General features: G+C 35.3%; 1 protein-coding gene across 2 annotated transcripts; it reads right to left on the reverse strand.

Moving 5' to 3' along the window:
* Positions 1 to 569: 569 nt before the first annotated feature.
* Positions 570 to 17023, reverse strand: LOC118056945 (protein CHROMATIN REMODELING 20). Of its 2 annotated transcripts, none has more exons than XM_035069389.2 (26): positions 16892 to 17023; positions 16465 to 16614; positions 15940 to 16002; positions 15758 to 15853; positions 15569 to 15661; positions 12774 to 12964; positions 12453 to 12696; positions 11764 to 11877; positions 10979 to 11062; positions 9997 to 10509; positions 9019 to 9308; positions 8801 to 8891; positions 8501 to 8716; positions 7981 to 8100; positions 7412 to 7578; positions 6557 to 6698; positions 6290 to 6439; positions 6156 to 6211; positions 5768 to 6068; positions 3110 to 3242; positions 2902 to 2963; positions 2554 to 2780; positions 2204 to 2407; positions 2045 to 2123; positions 1698 to 1966; positions 570 to 1376 (listed from the first exon to the last, which is right to left on the reverse strand). In XM_035069389.2, the coding sequence occupies exons 2-26, from the start codon at positions 16582 to 16584 to the stop codon at positions 944 to 946; spliced, it is 4458 nt and encodes a 1485-aa protein (XP_034925280.1). In that variant the 5' UTR covers positions 16585 to 16614; positions 16892 to 17023; the 3' UTR covers positions 570 to 943. The 2 variants fall into 2 exon arrangements, with proteins under 2 accessions (XP_034925280.1, XP_034925278.1); XM_035069387.2 differs by having other exon boundaries at positions 2902 to 2966.
* Between the last annotated feature and the right edge of the window lie 1553 nt (positions 17024 to 18576).

Here is an 18576-nt window from a genome sequence, read left to right on the forward strand (position 1 = left end):
TACACTGCGTTCCCAAAAAATTCAAAAAATATATTTTTATTAAAATTTAATATAATTTATATATTTTGAATCGTTTTGATATGCTAATATAAAAAATAATTTTTTTTTTTTAAAAAAAAAAAAAACATCATTAGCATACATTTCGAACACAAAAAAGTTATTTAAAAAGCAACCGCTACAACACTACCAAACATACTTTTCATCGATAAGAAAGGCGGCCAACCATTACACAAGTGAGGCTGGCTGCTAGCTAGTACCATCATTGACCTGCGTGTAACAATCCTATATCAAGATTGCTTGTTCATCAAGTACCAACGTCCTCCACATGAGAAGAATTGGCGAAAACCCTAATGGAAAAGTGTGCAGAAAAAGCTACGAACTTACTATAATTGTGTTTGCTAAAACGGTGATGGATGCTTTTCATCAGACAAGCAAGATTTTAATTACAACGACAGAAAAAAGCTAATCTTGATGCTGAAATGTAAGCAACGTGTAGCTGCTCCAACTCTACCAAGACCCTACCACAGGAAACTAAATTGCGCATCGGAAATAGACTCGGGAACATCCAGTGAAACGATGGAAGAACATTCAAGAACATTTATTAACATATTTTGAAAGGATTAGTGTTGGAAATTAGTGGAACTACTTTCTTGACTATAACTGCCTCCACAACAATTCCTACATCAAAAAGGATCGTATGAGCTGAGATTTACACAGGCTCATTCCCTCCAATTTATCTACAACCACCCCAAAATCCCTGTTTCTCTGTACCCTCAAAGAACAAAAAGGGGCCAAAAAGATGAGCTAGAATGTGTCTGCCAATATTATCTACCAAAACAAATGAATTTGAACTTACAGCTGCTTCCCTTTACAATCAAAATGAATTACACTAGATATATAGCGTATATGAAGAAAAAAACAACAGTAACAAGGGATGATGCCTTTACCGTGCTGCCTTACCCTCCCGATTCAGATCTTCCCAGCTTATCTCCTGGGCACATTCCCCGCAGACGGTAGTGCACCCAGCTTTTGTGCCCTGACTTCTTAGGGTTAGCAAATGAGAGAGATTAGTGCATTTCCGTTGCACCACACGACTCCTTAAAATGCTCTTGGATGGTGCTACACTGGAAGCCTCAGTTGCGGGAGGGGCCATGCTTGGCACAGGAATGCTGCTAGTGTCTAGGGCAGAAGATGCTCCGTTTGACATTTGTGGCTTTCGCTCAAATGTAGAGTCATCAAGGGAAACTCGCTGCACTTCTTCCCATTCTAATGATCTCTTGTATACTTCCCAAGCCATGTCTTGCTCCTCCTTTGTTAGTTTTTCCTCTTCATTCTCTTGCAAAAGGGTCTCATGTTCATGGTAATCAAAAATCCACCTAAAGACAAGGAAGAACATCGCTAAGCTTTTATGAAGTGAAATGAATACATGAAAGAAAGTACCAATAGGCAGTCGAAGTTATCACTGTATTGAGTGATTCAAAAACCTATTCCAACTGCTGGAAGAAAGTATAATTCAGTCTATGACATGTTAAAAAAAAAAAAAGATTGTGGCTCAGAAATCAGTTATGAATATACTCTCAATCAGATATTCCTACGTCCCAACCTTGTTCCAAATGACCGGGTTGAATTTAAGTATCCAAAATGGACTGAAGCTAAGAAACTATTTTTCTTTTCTAGCAAAAGATAAAAAACACTACCTCTGACGGTGCTTGTCAAGCAAGCTTTCCATTATCTTATCAGATGAGCAGCTTCCATGAGAACAAGGAATGTTCTCTTTCAAAGAATTTACGGTTTGGCAGGTAACATTCCTGGTATCTGCATGTCTATATTCTTGGCCAATGTCATTTAGTGTGTCAGATTTCTCATCATCACCAAATTCAAAAAGATGCAACATTTCTTCTCTGGACATAGTCCTATATACTTGTTGTCTATCAACCACCCTTGCAGCAAGTCCTTCCTTTGTGACCTGATTAAATCATTCTCTTCATTAGAAGTACTTTCAGATTACAGGCTAATTTAATGCTACAAGTAGTAATTCTATCACCTGACGCTTATAGATTTTTTCCTCCATGGTTCCATGTGCCATTAATCTGTAAGCAAACACCGGTTTAGTCTGGCCATACCTGAAAAATGGTAATTTTAGGTTCAATCATGACAAAAGAGGGCATGCTTCAGTTGAATGAAAACAATAGATGGAACCCACCTCCAAGCCCGATATATGGCCTGAAGATCATATGTCGGATTCCAAGAACCATCAACAATAACCACCCGGTTAGCAGCATAGAGATTAATCCCCAGAGAACCAGCCCTAGTAGAAATCAAAGTACATTTGACCCGCTTATTCTCGGGATCATTGAACCTCTCAACCAACCTTTGCCTTTCAGAGCTCTCTGTTCTTCCATCTAGCCTGTTGGATACAGGAGAGGAAGTAAAATATTATTCTCTTATTGCAATTATGAAGACATATGAAGTCCATATAAAGAACTTCAAATCTATATCATGAAAAAGCAGAGAAACCATGAGTGAAAGCAGTTCACAGCTGTATATGCGCACCTATACCAGTCTTTTCCTTTTCTCCAGAATTTTCCCTTTTTCCCATGCCGAGTTAATCTTGAAAGATAAAGCTCTATAAGATCTAAAGTGGGTATGCTCTGGCTAAAAACCAATGTCTTATCACCCACATTCGAAGACATGACTAAAATGTCAAGCAGCAATACCATTTTGCCACTATAATCAATCACTTTATAATTATTTTCATGCAGAAGATCATTCCACCAATCCTGGAAAGGAAAAAAAAACAAAGGAAAACATTTATTAAATCAACAAGAGGGAGAGAATTCAGCAATTTCAGAAAACTTGAGTAAAGAATAGTGATTGATTGGTGTTTGTTTATGCTCACACCTTTTGGAAAAATCCATCATCACTTTTCCCTTGAACGAAATCATTTTGATTCCTTGACTTCTCTGCTAGCACAAAATGCAATAAAAAATAGACACATCACCACACATGGAGAACTTAGGTGGATCTGGTTGTAGAAGAATGATATCCATGAATTCTAAACACAAGCATGAACTGCTAAGCAATATGATATAATAGTGAAATAGAGTACCTCCAACAATTGTATTGTAATCTACATTTTCATCACTAGAGCAGTCATCTGGAAGAACATTCTCAACATTGTCCTCACGGCCAATGTAATCTCTACCTTTCCTCAATTGCAATATTCCAGGATGGTTCCATATCTACAATGAACAATGAAAAGCTCATTAAAACAAGAGAACAAAAGGATAAATTAATTTAAACATGCATCATTGAAAGCTGATTCAGCCAGCCTTTTTAACAATGGCTACAATATCTTAATTGCAAATAAGACTGAGAATTGGAATGAACATAATGACAGCATTCCATCTTGCTCAGTAAGATTTGCCTAAGATATATGAAACCCACTCCATTCCTTCAACAATTTAGTGAACAGTTAAAGATAACATCATTAAAATTTGAACAAACTCCCTTATTCTCTGTAACTAGACTCTCAGAGAAACTGTAGTTAACCATTTCAGATGTTCGCTTCCACTTGATATTGTAAAAAAAAAATGGCTAGAAACCTCAACATATCACCTACCAAAGTCATCTAAAATTGAGGCCACAGAAAATTGAAAATAAAACAAATATAAAGACACAAGGTGCCAGATACTTGCAATCCAATTACAAATATATTTTGTTGCAGGAATCATTAGATAAATTTTTCCAAGTCAAAGAACCAACTATGCATGAAATCTTTCACAAATCAAAATGAACTCACAACAACCATATATACAACATTTTACTCCCATCACAACGAATCCTATTCACTTAAACCTTCCACAAACTCTGTGGCACAAATAATCTGTTGTACCCTGTAGTTTTCTAAATGCTCACAGCAACTTCTACACAGTGCTACCCAATTCATGAAATCACTCACATTTTTCGTTTCAGAATGAACGATCCAGAACATAGTGAATCACATACTAGATCGTGCTGGTGCATGATCAGTATTGTATGATTTGGTGATCCATTTTTCATAGAAAATCTTACATGTGAGAAACTAACCTGAATCTTTGTCTATTTTTGTAGAAAATGTAAAAGCATGGATATATAGAGGGTTCATGATGTGCAGTGAGTTAAGATCTTCAAGGAAATACAGTTACGCCCACCAACCAGATTCACGAGATATTACAGGGTTCAGGAACGTAATCTGCAGATCTGTGCCTTTATGATACGTAGGGGGTAGTTATTATGGTAATTTGTGGTTAGTAGTAGGCAATTAGTTGTTATACTTTGACCAATTACAGAATTAAATTTACTTGTCTTAAGAAAACTATTCCTTGATTAGTTTTTTTCCCTAAAAACAATAAATTATTATAATTATTTTATTTTATTCTTTTGGAAAAGATTCTGACCTTAAATAAAATTGAAAAATGCAAAGACAAGTTGCTAGTAAATAAAATATAGAAGTAACTGATACCAAAAAGAAAAGGATTTAATATTGATGTGCCGAATGAATGAATAAGTTTTTAGCTGATTTTTACACAATTTGCGATCCCACTATCTCTACCCCTTTCCCTTCTATTCTTTGTCTTCTAATGTACAAAATTCAAAAACAACTCTTTATCTTTTCAAAGACTCTAACCCAATGCTTAGGAAAAGATGAAAAATTTCATCCTATTATGCTTTCTCTCCTCTATTCTCAAATTTGTTCAAATTCATGGAAATGGGGGTGAAAAGGCAGTAGAGGAGAAGTATTTTTTTCTTTTTTTCTGGCACTGGGTTGGAGTCCCTTTGAGAAGATAAGGAGTCTGTTTTGAATTTTGTACATTAGAAGAAAGAGAACTGAAGGGGATGGGAAAATTGTAGAGATAGTAGGATCAAGGATGTGTATAAAAACAGCAAAAAATCCTAATCCTTTCCAGGGGCAGTGATATAATATCCTTTTTTGGTGTCATTACTCCTATATTTTATTTACTTGTAACTTGTTTACTCATTTTCCAACTTTTACTAGAGGCCCAAATCATTCCAACAAAAGTAAAAGAATATCCTATTGTTTTAAGAAAAAAAAAGAACTAATTAAGGAAGAGTTTTTCTAAAGTCATGTAAATTTACTAGATAATGATCAAAATATAACCAATGGCCTACTACTAACCACAAATCAGTGTACTAAATACCCCCTAAATATCGTGAATTCACATGTGTGCAAATGTAATTCCCAAACCCTGTACCACGACCCAAATGTCCCATGAATTTGGTAACAATATCTACAGTAAAATGATCATATTCTTTCCTAGTAGTTGACACAAGTTTGCACATTAAAATTGAGCAAAAGTTATAGCCAATTTTGGTTTTCTAAGTTTTCTTTCATAATGCCAAACTATTTACTATGTCAACTTTAGCAATATTCTTCAACAAAAATAGTCAGGGAGGAAACCTCGGTAATTTGGTTTTGACTGCATGAAAGAAAACTGTGAAATAATGGACATATAACTTTAAAGTTTAAGCAATTGAATGTCCAGATAAACCAAATCAATTTTACAAGACTTTAAGACGAGGGTATACTTATAAGTTGTATTGATGGGGGTTACATATGCATACACATGGTCATGTTTCACATTGTACTACCAAAATGGGTAAATGGAGCATAAAAGACATGATATCATATGTGTAAGTGTGTGTCCATCTATCATAAAGGAAGAGATTACTACAGGCATGATGGACATAATAATCAACAACAAACCTGAGCCAATGCCTGGTACCCAGCAAAAAAGCTCTTCCTCATCTTTTCATTCGAAGCCCTGCCATTTGTGAACCCATGCACATCAAGGAATCTCTTGTACAATTTCCTCTGTAATGGAGAAAGCTTTACAGCCACTACAAATACAGTTTTAGGTGGCAGGTCTTTCTTCACCACACTCATGTCCATTCTTTGAACAAACCCTTTCAATTGTTCATAGAGAATATGAGATCTTTGGTTCATAATCTTTACATCATCAACCATTGAATTAGTATGTTGTCCATTTTCTATAGGATTTTGGAAACTGCAAGCATGAGAACACCTAATTAAGATGTACTGGAGCTGGTGAAAAGGAGAAAGCAGCCAGAAAAATGTCAGATAAAAAGTTTACCGATTCCTGAACTCGTGGCTGCTGCCAAGAAAACCTTCTCTTACAAAATCAACCATCTGTTTCGGATAATAAATCCTATAAGAAGCATACCCTTGAATAGAAATCAGAATCTTTAATCATCTTGACCAACTTACACAATAATACTCCATTAGATTGTTCTGAAGAGGTGATCCAGTTAATGCTATCCTTCTCTGGCATTTCACGAGTTTCAGTGCTTGGGTTGTATCAGCCCTGGTATTCTTGATTATATGAGCTTCATCACAAACAAGTATATCAGGTCCATCCTGATATTAGAAAAGCAATTTTCATCAATGCAATGTTTAAATGTGCATATCAAGATCAATGATTGGTCTTGAGTGATTCAAAGCACAGACTGAGTGGAAGGTTAAGACACAAATTACCTGCAAGGCATTACAAATTTCTCTAGCCAATTTTGGTTCCTTCACATTCTTTCCAAGGGTCAAGTTCCGAAAGGCAGAGTAGCCAATCAAGAATACACCACCTTTAGCTCTCCACTTTGCAAGCAATTCCACTCTTCTCTCCCTAATGCCAGAAACCCCAACAGTAAATTAGAAAGGTTCAGAATGGAAGATCCAAACAGAAAGTGAGAGAGAAGAGGGGGGTGAGGGAGTGGGGTGGACTTATTATCTAATCTTATACTGGATATAATGACACTGCCTTGACTAAACCTTTCTATGTAAAATATTCAAGATATTTTGTCGGATACCTAAACTATCAATAGTTCACAAGAGCCAGACCTAGACTAATTAGATGTCAGTCTTTCCATTTTTGTATCTTTTCCTACAAAAGAAACACCAAAATTGATGCCCCCCCCCCCAATTGCTCTCAAACTCTAAGAAAATAAAATGGATCTCGATATGTTAAACCTTATAAGACAAGTGTAAAAAATAAAGTGAGCCCATAGTTTAGAACACGGGTAAAGAATACATGACATTGCCTGATCAGTTGGTGGATGCTGTCTTAGCTTTTCTTTTCATATTTGGACATCAGGTACATTTGCTATTCTTTTAGTAAAATACCCAAAACTCATTGACAATAATTTCCACAATATTTTCTAGGGATAAATGCCGAATTGCTGTTATCATTAACAATTCATATAAAAGAACTTGCAATCTAGCTTAGTTAAGAGCATATATTCAGATAATACTACACTTGAAACTTCACGAGTAAAATTAATTTGAAAATTTCCTGTCATTCGGTCAAAAGAAAGAAAGGGGAAAGTTATGTAATAAAACCTCGACACATCCTCCAGCATGAAAACACGGAGTGGTTTTACTTCTGAAGGTGTCCACTTCATGAACTCCTTGCGCCAGTTATGCAGCACATTCACAGGAGTCACAATGAGCACTGTTCTCAAACCCAGATCAACACTTCTCATGGCAGTGTACAGAAAAGCTATGACCTGTAGATGCAATTCATTAAATCTAGCTAACTGTCCAACCAAATTAAACAATTATAATGCTATGCTGCACAATTAAATTATGGCATGGCGGTCAGCATTCAAGGGTTCCTGCTATTACTAGCACTGCCACTAAAACTACAACCATTAAACTGATTGTTCACCATGCTATAATTAAGTACATAATTATATAATTTAGAATATTTGGAGTTAACATTAATTGCAGACATCAGGGGTAGAGAGAATAACTTATCTAGAAGGTTGAAATAAATTGGCAAAAACTCACCAGTTACCAGTTAACACTTTATCAGATTTATTGGCAAACATTCTCAACACCACTCACATCATATCCCCTCATATATTACCCATGGGAAGTGGATTCAAAAGAGGAATCGAACAGAGTACCTGAAAAGTTTTACCAAGGCCCATCATATGTGCTAAAATGCAACCAAGACCTTTATCACCAGACCTTGCTTTTCCAATTGACTGTATAATATTTTCCCACAAAAATCTTATCCCTGCCACCTGCAATCTCAAATCAACTTGGGTAAGCAATAAAAAGAAGCATTTATAATAAAATAGAAATAAGAACGAAAAATCAGTATCAGTGAAAGCTGTAACATTTGAAAAGGAAGCACATCAAATCGACCCCCATTCAGGCCCTCGCTTCCTACACTTTAAATGCCCATATTTAATGCCTGCTGATGTAAAATGTGCTGAAATCTTAATTGCTGGAATAATAAGAAAGCAAGTTGGGAACCAAATATTAATTTTGAGCAAGGTGGTGGGTTAAGAACCCCAAAGGGTAGTGCACTAAGTTTTCAAGCACTGTAATTACAGTTTGGATACAAGAAACAGAATGATGCAACTAAGTAATAAGACCACTAGACTGAGTATGGAAACCTACATAAGGATAGAATGAAACCTGATGGGCTTTCAATTTAGACGAAATGCTTGGAGGAATCCTCACAGCTTCTTCACCTTTTTCCCTCACGACATTCACAACATAACCTGTTGTGGCATCACCAAGCACTTCAACACTAGCACCTTCAGTTAAGTTTCCACTGCAGCTTGCAGGATTGATCATCTTGGATTTGTCAGAAAACTGTACTTTCAGGGATTTCAAGCGTTCTTGACGTTCCTGAATAAGATCACAACACAAAGCATAATCAGTACTGACATGCCTGATTTAACCAAATCAATCATTAAAAAAAAAAAAAAACACCTTCTCAATAGCAATTTTTCTCTTGGTCTCTTCTCCTAATTCAGCATCATCAATGATCCTTCTAATCTTCTTTTTCTTCTTTCTCTTAGATCTGATACAAAGTAGCATAATTTGAGAATTATGTTTGGGATACAATCTCATAACAAATTTTAGATACAGTAGGGAATAATTCATAAAACTACAGACAAAGGTCTGTCTCATAAGGAACAACAGTATACCTGATTGTAACACCACCATCTGTATCTGAGGACTCTGAATCACTATCAGAGCTCGTAATCATTGTATCGCCAGACCCCACAGCTTTCTCTAACTGTAATGTAAACATTTGTAGCAGACTTGGAGAGCAACAACAACATTGCCAACCAGAAGCTGGAACCTTAGGCAAGAACTCTTCACCAATGTTCCGTTTTATACAAGCAGTGCAGAATAATGTTCTGCATGACTTGCAACTTACCAATTCAATGTTCCGTCCACACCATCCACAGTAACACTCAGAACAGTCAGGATCCTGCAACAAGTTAAGCTCAGGAATGGAATTGTGGAAAATATAATAGGATAAAAAGCATTTAAAAAAAAAACAATAAGTTAGTAATCTTTCACTTTTTGCAAACTCCATGATCCTAGCAAGATGTAACAGTCTGCGGGGAGAAATTCAAAGATTTAAAAATGTTTCAGACTCCAAGCAATCAGAGTTCTAATTTGTTGTTTTTGTTACGCGTGCTAAAAGAAAGAGAGGCAAATGGTTGGATTTGTCATAGCCAATTGTAAGAACCAGCAGTCTTATAATCATCAGACTTCTATGGCTTGTAAAAGTGGAGGTAAATGTTCTTGTTGCATTTTGAGTTTTTATTAGCTACTGACTGGGGATAACAGTAACACTGATAATTCCATAAAGGTTAAAATTATTGTGCTTCCATTGTTCTCTGATGAAAACTATTTTACATTTCATCAATATATCACATCATAAACGCAACAAAAGAGATAATCTTTCTAAGGTTGTTTAAGTAAAACAAGAATCCTAGTAAGCTGATCCACTCATTAGAATTATTATGATGGCTGGCCAGACAACCACCTAGTTATGACAATAATCTTAGGTAACTGCTTGCATGCATATCTATGAAGCGTGATACTTTAGCATTTTATAACTTATTTGAAGCAACTTGGATAAATGCACAGGCAAAAATTAATGTTCATACCTTCGCATGCATCTTTTCCTCCATTAAGAACTTACAGTCTTTGCAAACTATTACTTTCAAAAGTGGATGTGAGTGCGCTTCAACAGCCACTTTATCACAGGCAGTGCACAGAAACTTCTCATTTGAACCCTGTGAAGGATTGCAATCAGTTGTAGGGTCCCCAGTGTTCTCTTGCACAGTTGATTGATCCTCAACTTTAATGTTGTGTACTGATTTATCCTCCAGAATGTCCGCTTCATCATCACTGTCTATGTTAACAGTCCGAATCTTCTTATCATTGATGCTTAGATCCTCACTCTCATTTGGACGCTTGGACCTTCTAGGTTCAGTGGCATCAGGCAGCGCAGACTCTGGGAAAACTGAATTGCTCTTACCTGTAGAATGTTCCATTACAAGGTCTACAGAAAGCTTGTCTTTCTTCAAATCTTGGCATGTGACTTCATTGTAATCGTCATCCAGAGACAGTGGCTCATCCATGTTCCTTCCCATGTCCTGGATGACTGAGCTAACACCCTAATTCAAGAAGAGTTCAAGAAAAAGGAACATGACCAGTCCATTTCAAGAGAACATATAGTTTTACACTAATTACTAGGAATTCAATATTGAAGGATTGCCTTGAGATTATATGCTCTGTAGCATCCCCACCAAAAAAAAAAAAAGAACAGTTGAACTATTGAAGACATAATAGCTGAAGCATACACTACACAATGAATTAAATTTCCAACACCTAATTCAAACTATAATAGTTTAATTAGAAACAGTTGGACTTTAAAAACATGACAGAATCAGCATATGCAATCAATTGAGTTTCCAGACCTAGTTTAATATGGAACAATTTCAGACTCAGAACAACCAAAATTTTATAGCCTTCCGCTGTTATGAGATCATGTCAAGAGTCCCATCATTCACCACCAGAAGATAGAATTCATGGCTTAGATAACAGGAAATGGCAAACGAAGAAAACAATGAGTGGAAGTCTCACCTGTTTACATCTCTTACGCTGTCTCCTCTGTTTCAAATGAAGTTGAAGTTTCTGATCAATCTTTGCATCATCTTCCTCTTTGACCTTTCAATGTACAAAAACAAGAACCTTTCAATGTACAAGTACAAGAAATATACAATTTAAATATCAACAGAGCATACAATCAAAGAAGCTTGACAATCACTATAATCTACCGGACACAAATTGCAAGATGAAATACCAATACATTTCTAGAAACAAGAAAATTATATTAACTGACTGAAAAGAAAAGCAAAAGCATGTTGGACAAAAGTCATCCTCCAAGAGATGAAAGCAAAAGGAATATCATAGAAGGCCAGCCCAATCCCACTGAATGTCAGCTAAGAAAACTCCCATGAAACAACAGAAGCATGACATCACAATGAAGCTAGAAAAATTATCATACAATAATCCCAAGGTACCACGAAGGTTTGGATTTTCTGCATTAAGAAATAAAAATTACAATCACAAAGTTCCAAATAAAAAATAATCTCAATCACTAACAAAAAAAATTCAAGGAATCCCTAAAGCACCAGTAGAAACACGGCTGCTTGACTACCAATGGGAATGAGAATCAATAGGAACTTTAACTGTAAGAATCCAGAGACACTCAGATCACCTCATCGGAGCAAAGATAGTTCAAGGAAAGCAGCATTTTGACCCATCTGATTATTGATGGATTAAGTTCTTCAATGGCTGTGCTAGTTATTCTAATGAACTAGCTAATCATTTTAGTACTAGCCTTATTCACAGGAATATTGACCAACCTTTCTATAACTTTTTCTCTGTTCCTCTGAAAGAACAAGTTCCTTTTCATTTGCCACGGCCTCTGCAATAAATGGATCAATGGAATCCTCATCAATGTCTTCAATCTCCTCAACCTGACAAAAAGAAAATCTCAAAACCATTGGAAGATTCAATCAAAAAGAACATTGTAGAGTTGGAACTTTAGAATAATGGTGACAAAAGGAACTGTAACAGAGAGACCAAAACCACAAGACATATGTCCAACCAATCCTGACAGTAATTGTCAGTCAATTAGAAACTTAAAAAAGCCAGAGTCTATTACTAAACTCAGCTAAAAACATTTTCCCATGAATGGGTGAGGGGATACGCTTCTTCAAACCTGATTCAATGTTTGGATTGCTTTGCTTTGAATTACAAGGGCAGAAAAACAGAATTTGAAAAGAAAACCCCATTTAATAAAAAGACAAGGCCTGAAAGTACAGATGGTTTATACTAAGCATGAAGACAAAACATAATGAACCAATAGATCAGATCAACCAGAATCAGATAAAAACATTTAGCACTTGTCACCCAGTAATATTTTGAATCAATTTTCATTTCAAATGATAAAACATCAAGCTGCTGAAGGGTTGAAAAATGCTTAAGACAGAAGGCATTAAGCAGAAATGTCATAATGTGGCTAATTATACACTCAAATTTAATGTGTCACCTCATTGACTCCGGGAAATTTAAGTCCCATAAGTGCAGCTTCCTGGGGAGTATTGGCCAGGTAAACAGAAGCCCAATGCTTACTACCAAATGAAGCAACATCCTCCCCACTGCTAGTTGAGAATAGTTTCTTCATAGAGACCCAATCTACTTCTCCATTTTCTACAATAGCCTCACTTCCATCCATGGAAAGTTTTTTCTGCAGAAATCCACTTGCACCCTCCTCCAATAATTTACCATGACGTCTAAGCCCAGAAAGTATATCATTTAAATGGATTTCAAACCTTGCACAATTCACCTTGCTGAAAAATGAAAACCTTACCGTCTAGTAGGCCTATGGATTTGAAGATATTTCTCAGCATCAGCAACTGAATCAATAGTTTCCTTGGTCACCTGAGATCCCACCCAGTGTGCCCTCCTTTTCCAAGCTTCAGTGCAGCAACCATTAGGAGCCTGGCTTTCGATCCACTTATAAAGGCTTGGTAGCTCAATACCAGATCCATCAAGTTGTTCCTGTTAGGCAAAGCATGTGAATTAGGGGGGAGTGAAAGGAAATATAACATGACAACTTCATTTCCTAGAGGCAATGATCAAAGATGGTCACTTCACAAAAATAAAAAAGAAAAAGAAAATGGCTCAGTCCATGCTAGCAACCATGTTACCTTAACAGTTACAGTCACCATAAACATTGACACTAAATCATAATACTTCCTTAACAATCCAAAATCTAACGGTTCCAAAATATGTGAATTCCGAAGAATTGCTCATACTTCATGGATTAATGGATGAATTAGATTTATGATTGTGATCTAGTAGCTCTTCTACAGCTGGAATCATTAAAAAAAGGAATGTAGTCAACAACCACACTCCAAACCATTCAAAACAATTCTGAGAATCCACACTCCAGAATCAACAGATAAGTAAGATTCTACCACTTCACTTTCCTTTGCAAAATCAACTGCAAATGATTCAGTCAATCCAACTCCATAAGAATACAATATGTGATGTTGCATCTCTGGCTAGCTTAAGGGTGTTTGGGTCTGTTCCTGCGGCTGTGGTTCGAATTAAAAGTTGTTTTCAAGCGTTTGGTTAATACTCGCCACATTTTTTTTCATGTGGACCCCACTCCAAAACTGAGGACAAAAATTAGTTTGTGAAAACCAATTTACAATTGCTTTTCGTTGTTGTGCCCTCCTCTCTCTCACCAACACTGTATAAATTTAATTAACATTGCAAAACTTTCCTGGCGCCCATATTCCCCTTTGTTCCCAAACTACTGCCATTAACTTGAAGGTTTTCAGGAAAACTAGACTTTTGACAAGTGGCAAGATTCAGTGTCTTCAGAAAAGATAAAGGAGCTTCACACACTAGCACCTTTTTCTCATCAGCTCCACCAACAAAACAATGGTTCCCCTTTCCTTGGATGATGGCCACACAATTGATGTCATGGCCAAGAATCTAAGGGCGAGCAATTTCATGCCAGGATTCCTTGTCTGTGAGAGAAACACTGTTTTGCCAAGGAGCAAAAATACGAGTTGTCTGAAATGAAGACTATTTGTCAAAAGTGACCGAAGCAACATGTTTTTGTTTTACTTTTTTTTTTCAATAATGGTATTACTAAAATAACCTCTTAAAAAAAAAATTTTGTGCAAAGGCTGTGTTGTAATTTTCTTTTTACATGAACATTAAAAATACTTGAATACCTTTAGGATTATTTTACCCCTCAATTTTTTTTTTATATATATTTTTTACATTTACTTGCGTCTGGACTATCACTGACTTATTTTTTTATTCTAATTTTGGTTTTTATTTTAGTTAATATCATTTTTTATTATGTTTTTTTTTTAAATAGTTTGATGGGACACTGAAATTTTTTTATTAATGTAAAAGGATTATTCAATTTGTTATGTAATCATAATTATAAAACAATGTTTTGCCATTATATATATATATATAGATATATGTCCTTTCAGGTAATTTTACAATCAAACCTCATATAAAAAGCATATTAACCAAATACAAGAAACTGCTTTTTTTCAACCGCAATTTTAACCAAACACATCAAAATTTAAAACGAACCTCACAAAAAGTACTTTTTATTAAACTGTTTTTTTCATACCACAACCACAAAAGTAACCACAATACCAAACATGCTTTTAATCAAAGAGTTTAAATCTGATTTCTTGGAACAGGCCTTAGTTATATCCTAATAAGGCCTACACCGAGTTTTTTGTGATCCTTTTAATATGTTTTTTGGTCAAGTATTTAACTATCTACTTCCCAAGATTCTAATCCTAATGATGCTTCAAAACTGCTTTAAATACAGGGTGTGAAGAGGTTGAGCAGTCTCCATGTCTATGTAAAAGCCCTAAAACAGCTGATTTCAGAATTCAAGTGCGTTTGAAGACATCTGGAAGCTGCGTTTTGATCTGTAGTTACTTTCTTCAAACTATTTATACATCTTTGGTCCTCCTCCTTCATTCTAACACTCCTAAAACAGCACTTCTTGTTAAAAGTGCAATCACAACTAATTTGTGAGCCCTACAACCCAATATATACAATTCTTAAAACCATTCTGTCTCACATCGCATCACATCACAAAACAAGAGACTCAGACCTGCTTGCTGCTAACTACAATGCTCAGTTGTTCCATTTCAGTCAGTCTGTTTGACAAATTGATAGCTTGTATGCACGAACTCAAAACCATGGAAAAATGGTAAAAAGCATGAGTTGAACAATGCCCATGCAGCCACAAGCCAAATTGAATATGCTAGAATCATATAAACAACAGTAGCAGCAATATCCTGATGCAAGAAGTTCAAAATAGAATAGGAGCAACAACAAGAGAATGCATTTAAGTCCCTCCTGTGTAAGCTTCATATACAATGGAATTGCATTATTGAAGGGCAAGACAACGGCAAAAAAAAATACAGCAATGGCTCATGAATCAAAGAAGCTTTTTGCTGTGAAAATGACATGGGAGATGTATCAAATTTGGACCTTGCCTGGTTAATGTCTCAAGATACATGCTCTGTATTTCAGGAAAAAAAAGGGTGTGTGCACTGTAAAATGCATTAAGAACAGAAGAATTTACTCAAACTGAGGAAAGAAGCAGACCAACAAATGGTAGCTCTCAGTCTCAAGCTCATCAAGCACATTTTCCCACTCTTCCCTGAAAGTTGTCATCTCATCTTCAGCAGCCGCCTCCAACTATAGACATGGATAAGAAAGAAAAGCATAAATGATAGGCAAGGTTGAGAGAATGAGAACTCCAAAAAAAGTTAAAAAGCAGCACAAGAAACTAACATCATCACCCTGAAGACTTTGTGCCAACTCCTCTCTCACATCACTCTCAACTTTTGCAAGAGACTCCTTTTCCAGTGCTTCTTGAGCCTCTGCAGCCTAAAGTAAGTTTCAGTGAATCTTTTCACATAATAGAAGAAAAAAAGAAGAAGCAGAATGCTGAGATTAAGCCAAAAACAAGATACCTTACTCTCAACTTCCAAGAACTCGGCAACCAATTCCTCTACTTCTTGATCGGTCAAAGGCACCTGCACAATGAAAGTAAAAATGGAACTGTTTGCTCTACAAGATTGACAAGTTTTAAACTTACACAAAGTTTAAAATGATCTCTTATTGTGAACATAATTCACCTATAACTTTCACATGGTACCATATCCTACCATGGAAAACAACTATTGTTACTCTCGCTAGTCCTATTGTTAACCTAAAACCGTTTGTTCCTCTTCTTTCTGCCCTTTTATCAAGTATGTCTCTTTAAGCTTCCACTTGATGAAATATTCATTAACTCAAAATTGGTCATTGGAAAATCCGCATCAAAACAGGTTATTATTTCACAAGTTTAAACTGCTGGGTTCAAAGCTATAATACCAATATCAAAAAATAATAACATTCACATAAAAAAAAAATAGTATACTCAAACTACCTATCAACAAAGGTGATGAATAACACTTAACAGTAACAAGAAGAAAACATAAAGCAACGAAAAAAACCTGAATACGGGTCCCATCATCTTGTCCAGATGTAGAAGGCTCATCATTCTCATAATCACCAATAAATGAATCACTTGAAGCACTGTCAATGTCCTCAACTTCCTCATTTTTTTCCTCCATTTTTACTCACATTGGCTATCAATATAGCCCCTCCAAAAAAGAAATGGAAAAAGGAATTAGCTTTATGTGGAACTCAAGCAAAACCCAGAAACAGAAACAGTAACAAATCTTAAAAGAAACAAAAAACAGAGAGGATTCATGCTTATAATGCCGATTATTCCTTCAAATTTTCAAATTTAATGTATTACTACAAAACCCAGTAATGTTCGTTGTTTTTCAATAAAAAATAAGAATTTTTAATTCGAAACTGAATCGAAATCTATGAATAACAAAAACACAAGAGAACTTTTGCAGGAAAGTAATTTACTTTAGAGAATTAGCCTCGAGGATTGAATGTGACTTCTGATGTACAGGGAAGAGGATTTGGGGCTTTTAATTAATTGGTAATGTGTTTGAGTCGGGTTTTTATGATTTTGAATTTTGGTGTGGGGTTGTTTTGAATTTAACTTAATTATAATTTATATTTTAAGGTGCATATGGTTCGTAATGTTTAAGAAGAACAAAAGTTATCCTTGTACTTTTATTATGTTACAAATTAGTCCCCAATTACATTGTAATCACAGAATCATCCATTAACATCATGAAAAACAAAATCAATTAAACTAATTAAAATTTTAAAAAAATAACAACCAATTTGATTTTTATTTTATAAATTAAAAACTGAAAAAATAAAATCGAATCAAACTCAAACCAAGCCGAACTGAAAATAAACCAAATCAAAATCAAGTTAAACTAAAAAAATCAAATTAAAACTAGTCAATTTAAACCAATTTCAATTTATTTTTAATTTTAAAAAAAATTAAAAATAATCATCCTTATATAATAAAAGCATGAAATATATGCTTTTTGCAAGGTACGTCGTGCAGGACCTTACAAACAAACAAACCTTTAATATTAAATTCATAAAAATTAAGGCTAGGAAAGTAGTTTTGGACTAGACATGACACTTGCTTCTTTGTGAGTCTTTTTTTTATATATAAAAAATAATATTTATGCGCCGCAAATGCATTTTTTAAAAATAATAGAAACCAACCACTTGATTTATTAGTAAGGTTTGCTAAGTTAATTTTATTTTTATTAGATGGTAAAGAAATAGGAAATGATAGCAAGTAAATAAATTTTTATTAAAAAAATCACGATACCTTTTTTTTCTTTCCCTCATCTCTTTTTTTTCAACATTAGAGCTGCACCAAATGATTTTTTTCCTAATTGTCTGTGTTTCAACTTGCTGCCTTCATTTGTGTTTATATGGACTGGTCTTGGCTCTGTTCTATCCTCGATCTTTTTCAGCCATTGTCTAGCACATTTCTAGATCAGGGAAATGGAGCAGGACCTGCTCTTTTAGGTGTACCTACCTAGGAGGAAGGGAACGTGTGGTTGTGCTACTGAGACGAAGGCCGATTCTATAATCATCTTAGTTTGCTTGTTCATGTATGAAATGTAGGTTTCTGTTCTTATTAATAGCTTAATTTAGCAGTCTTTTTGACCATTGAAATATCATGAAATTAGTTGTACAGGAAGGAGCTAGGCTTGAGAAGAGGCTCCATGTTTTTCCCTTCTCAACTTTAGTGATCTCAATCTTTTAGGTTGGAGTATATTGTGGCTCCTCTCTTTCCTTGAATTGTGTCAAAGAACCATCTCAATTTAATAGTTTAAGCTGTTAGGTGAGGCTCAAGATATGATTTATATTATTCTCTAACACACTCCTTCAAGTGAAAGCCATTTGGACTTGAAACTTGCACAAGCCCACATTATCTTGTGCTTAATTTTATCAAATAAATGGGGATGGTAAGATTCGAACTCGTGACCGCTTGGTCATTAAAGTTCTGATACCATGTCAAAAAATCATTTCAACCCAACAGCTTAAGCTGTTAGGTGAGGTCTAAGATATGATTTATATTATTCTCTAGCAAATTGTAATTCTGATTTTTCAGCAGCGAAAGGGCAACATGTTTGAAGGCTTTCTGTTGCAAATAACAAAGACTGCAGAAT

Source organism: Populus alba, chromosome 19, assembly GCF_005239225.2.
Source record: "Populus alba chromosome 19, ASM523922v2, whole genome shotgun sequence".
Lineage (NCBI taxonomy): Eukaryota > Viridiplantae > Streptophyta > Magnoliopsida > Malpighiales > Salicaceae > Populus > Populus alba.

What these genes read in the sequence shown, in the direction of transcription:
- LOC118056945 (XM_035069387.2), bottom strand. Translation starts at nt 16,584, where the DNA reads ATGGAGGAAAAAAATGAGGAAGTTGAGGACATTGACAGTGCTTCAAGT. An exon ending in ATCCATAGGCCTACTAGACG is followed by an intron (nt 12,697 to 12,773) that starts GTAAGGTTTTCA and finishes TTCTGGGCTTAG; the next exon opens with ACGTCATGGTAAATTATTGG. An exon ending in AAAGGAAAAGACTGGTATAG is followed by an intron (nt 2,408 to 2,553) that starts GTGCGCATATAC and finishes TGTATCCAACAG; the next exon opens with GCTAGATGGAAGAACAGAGA.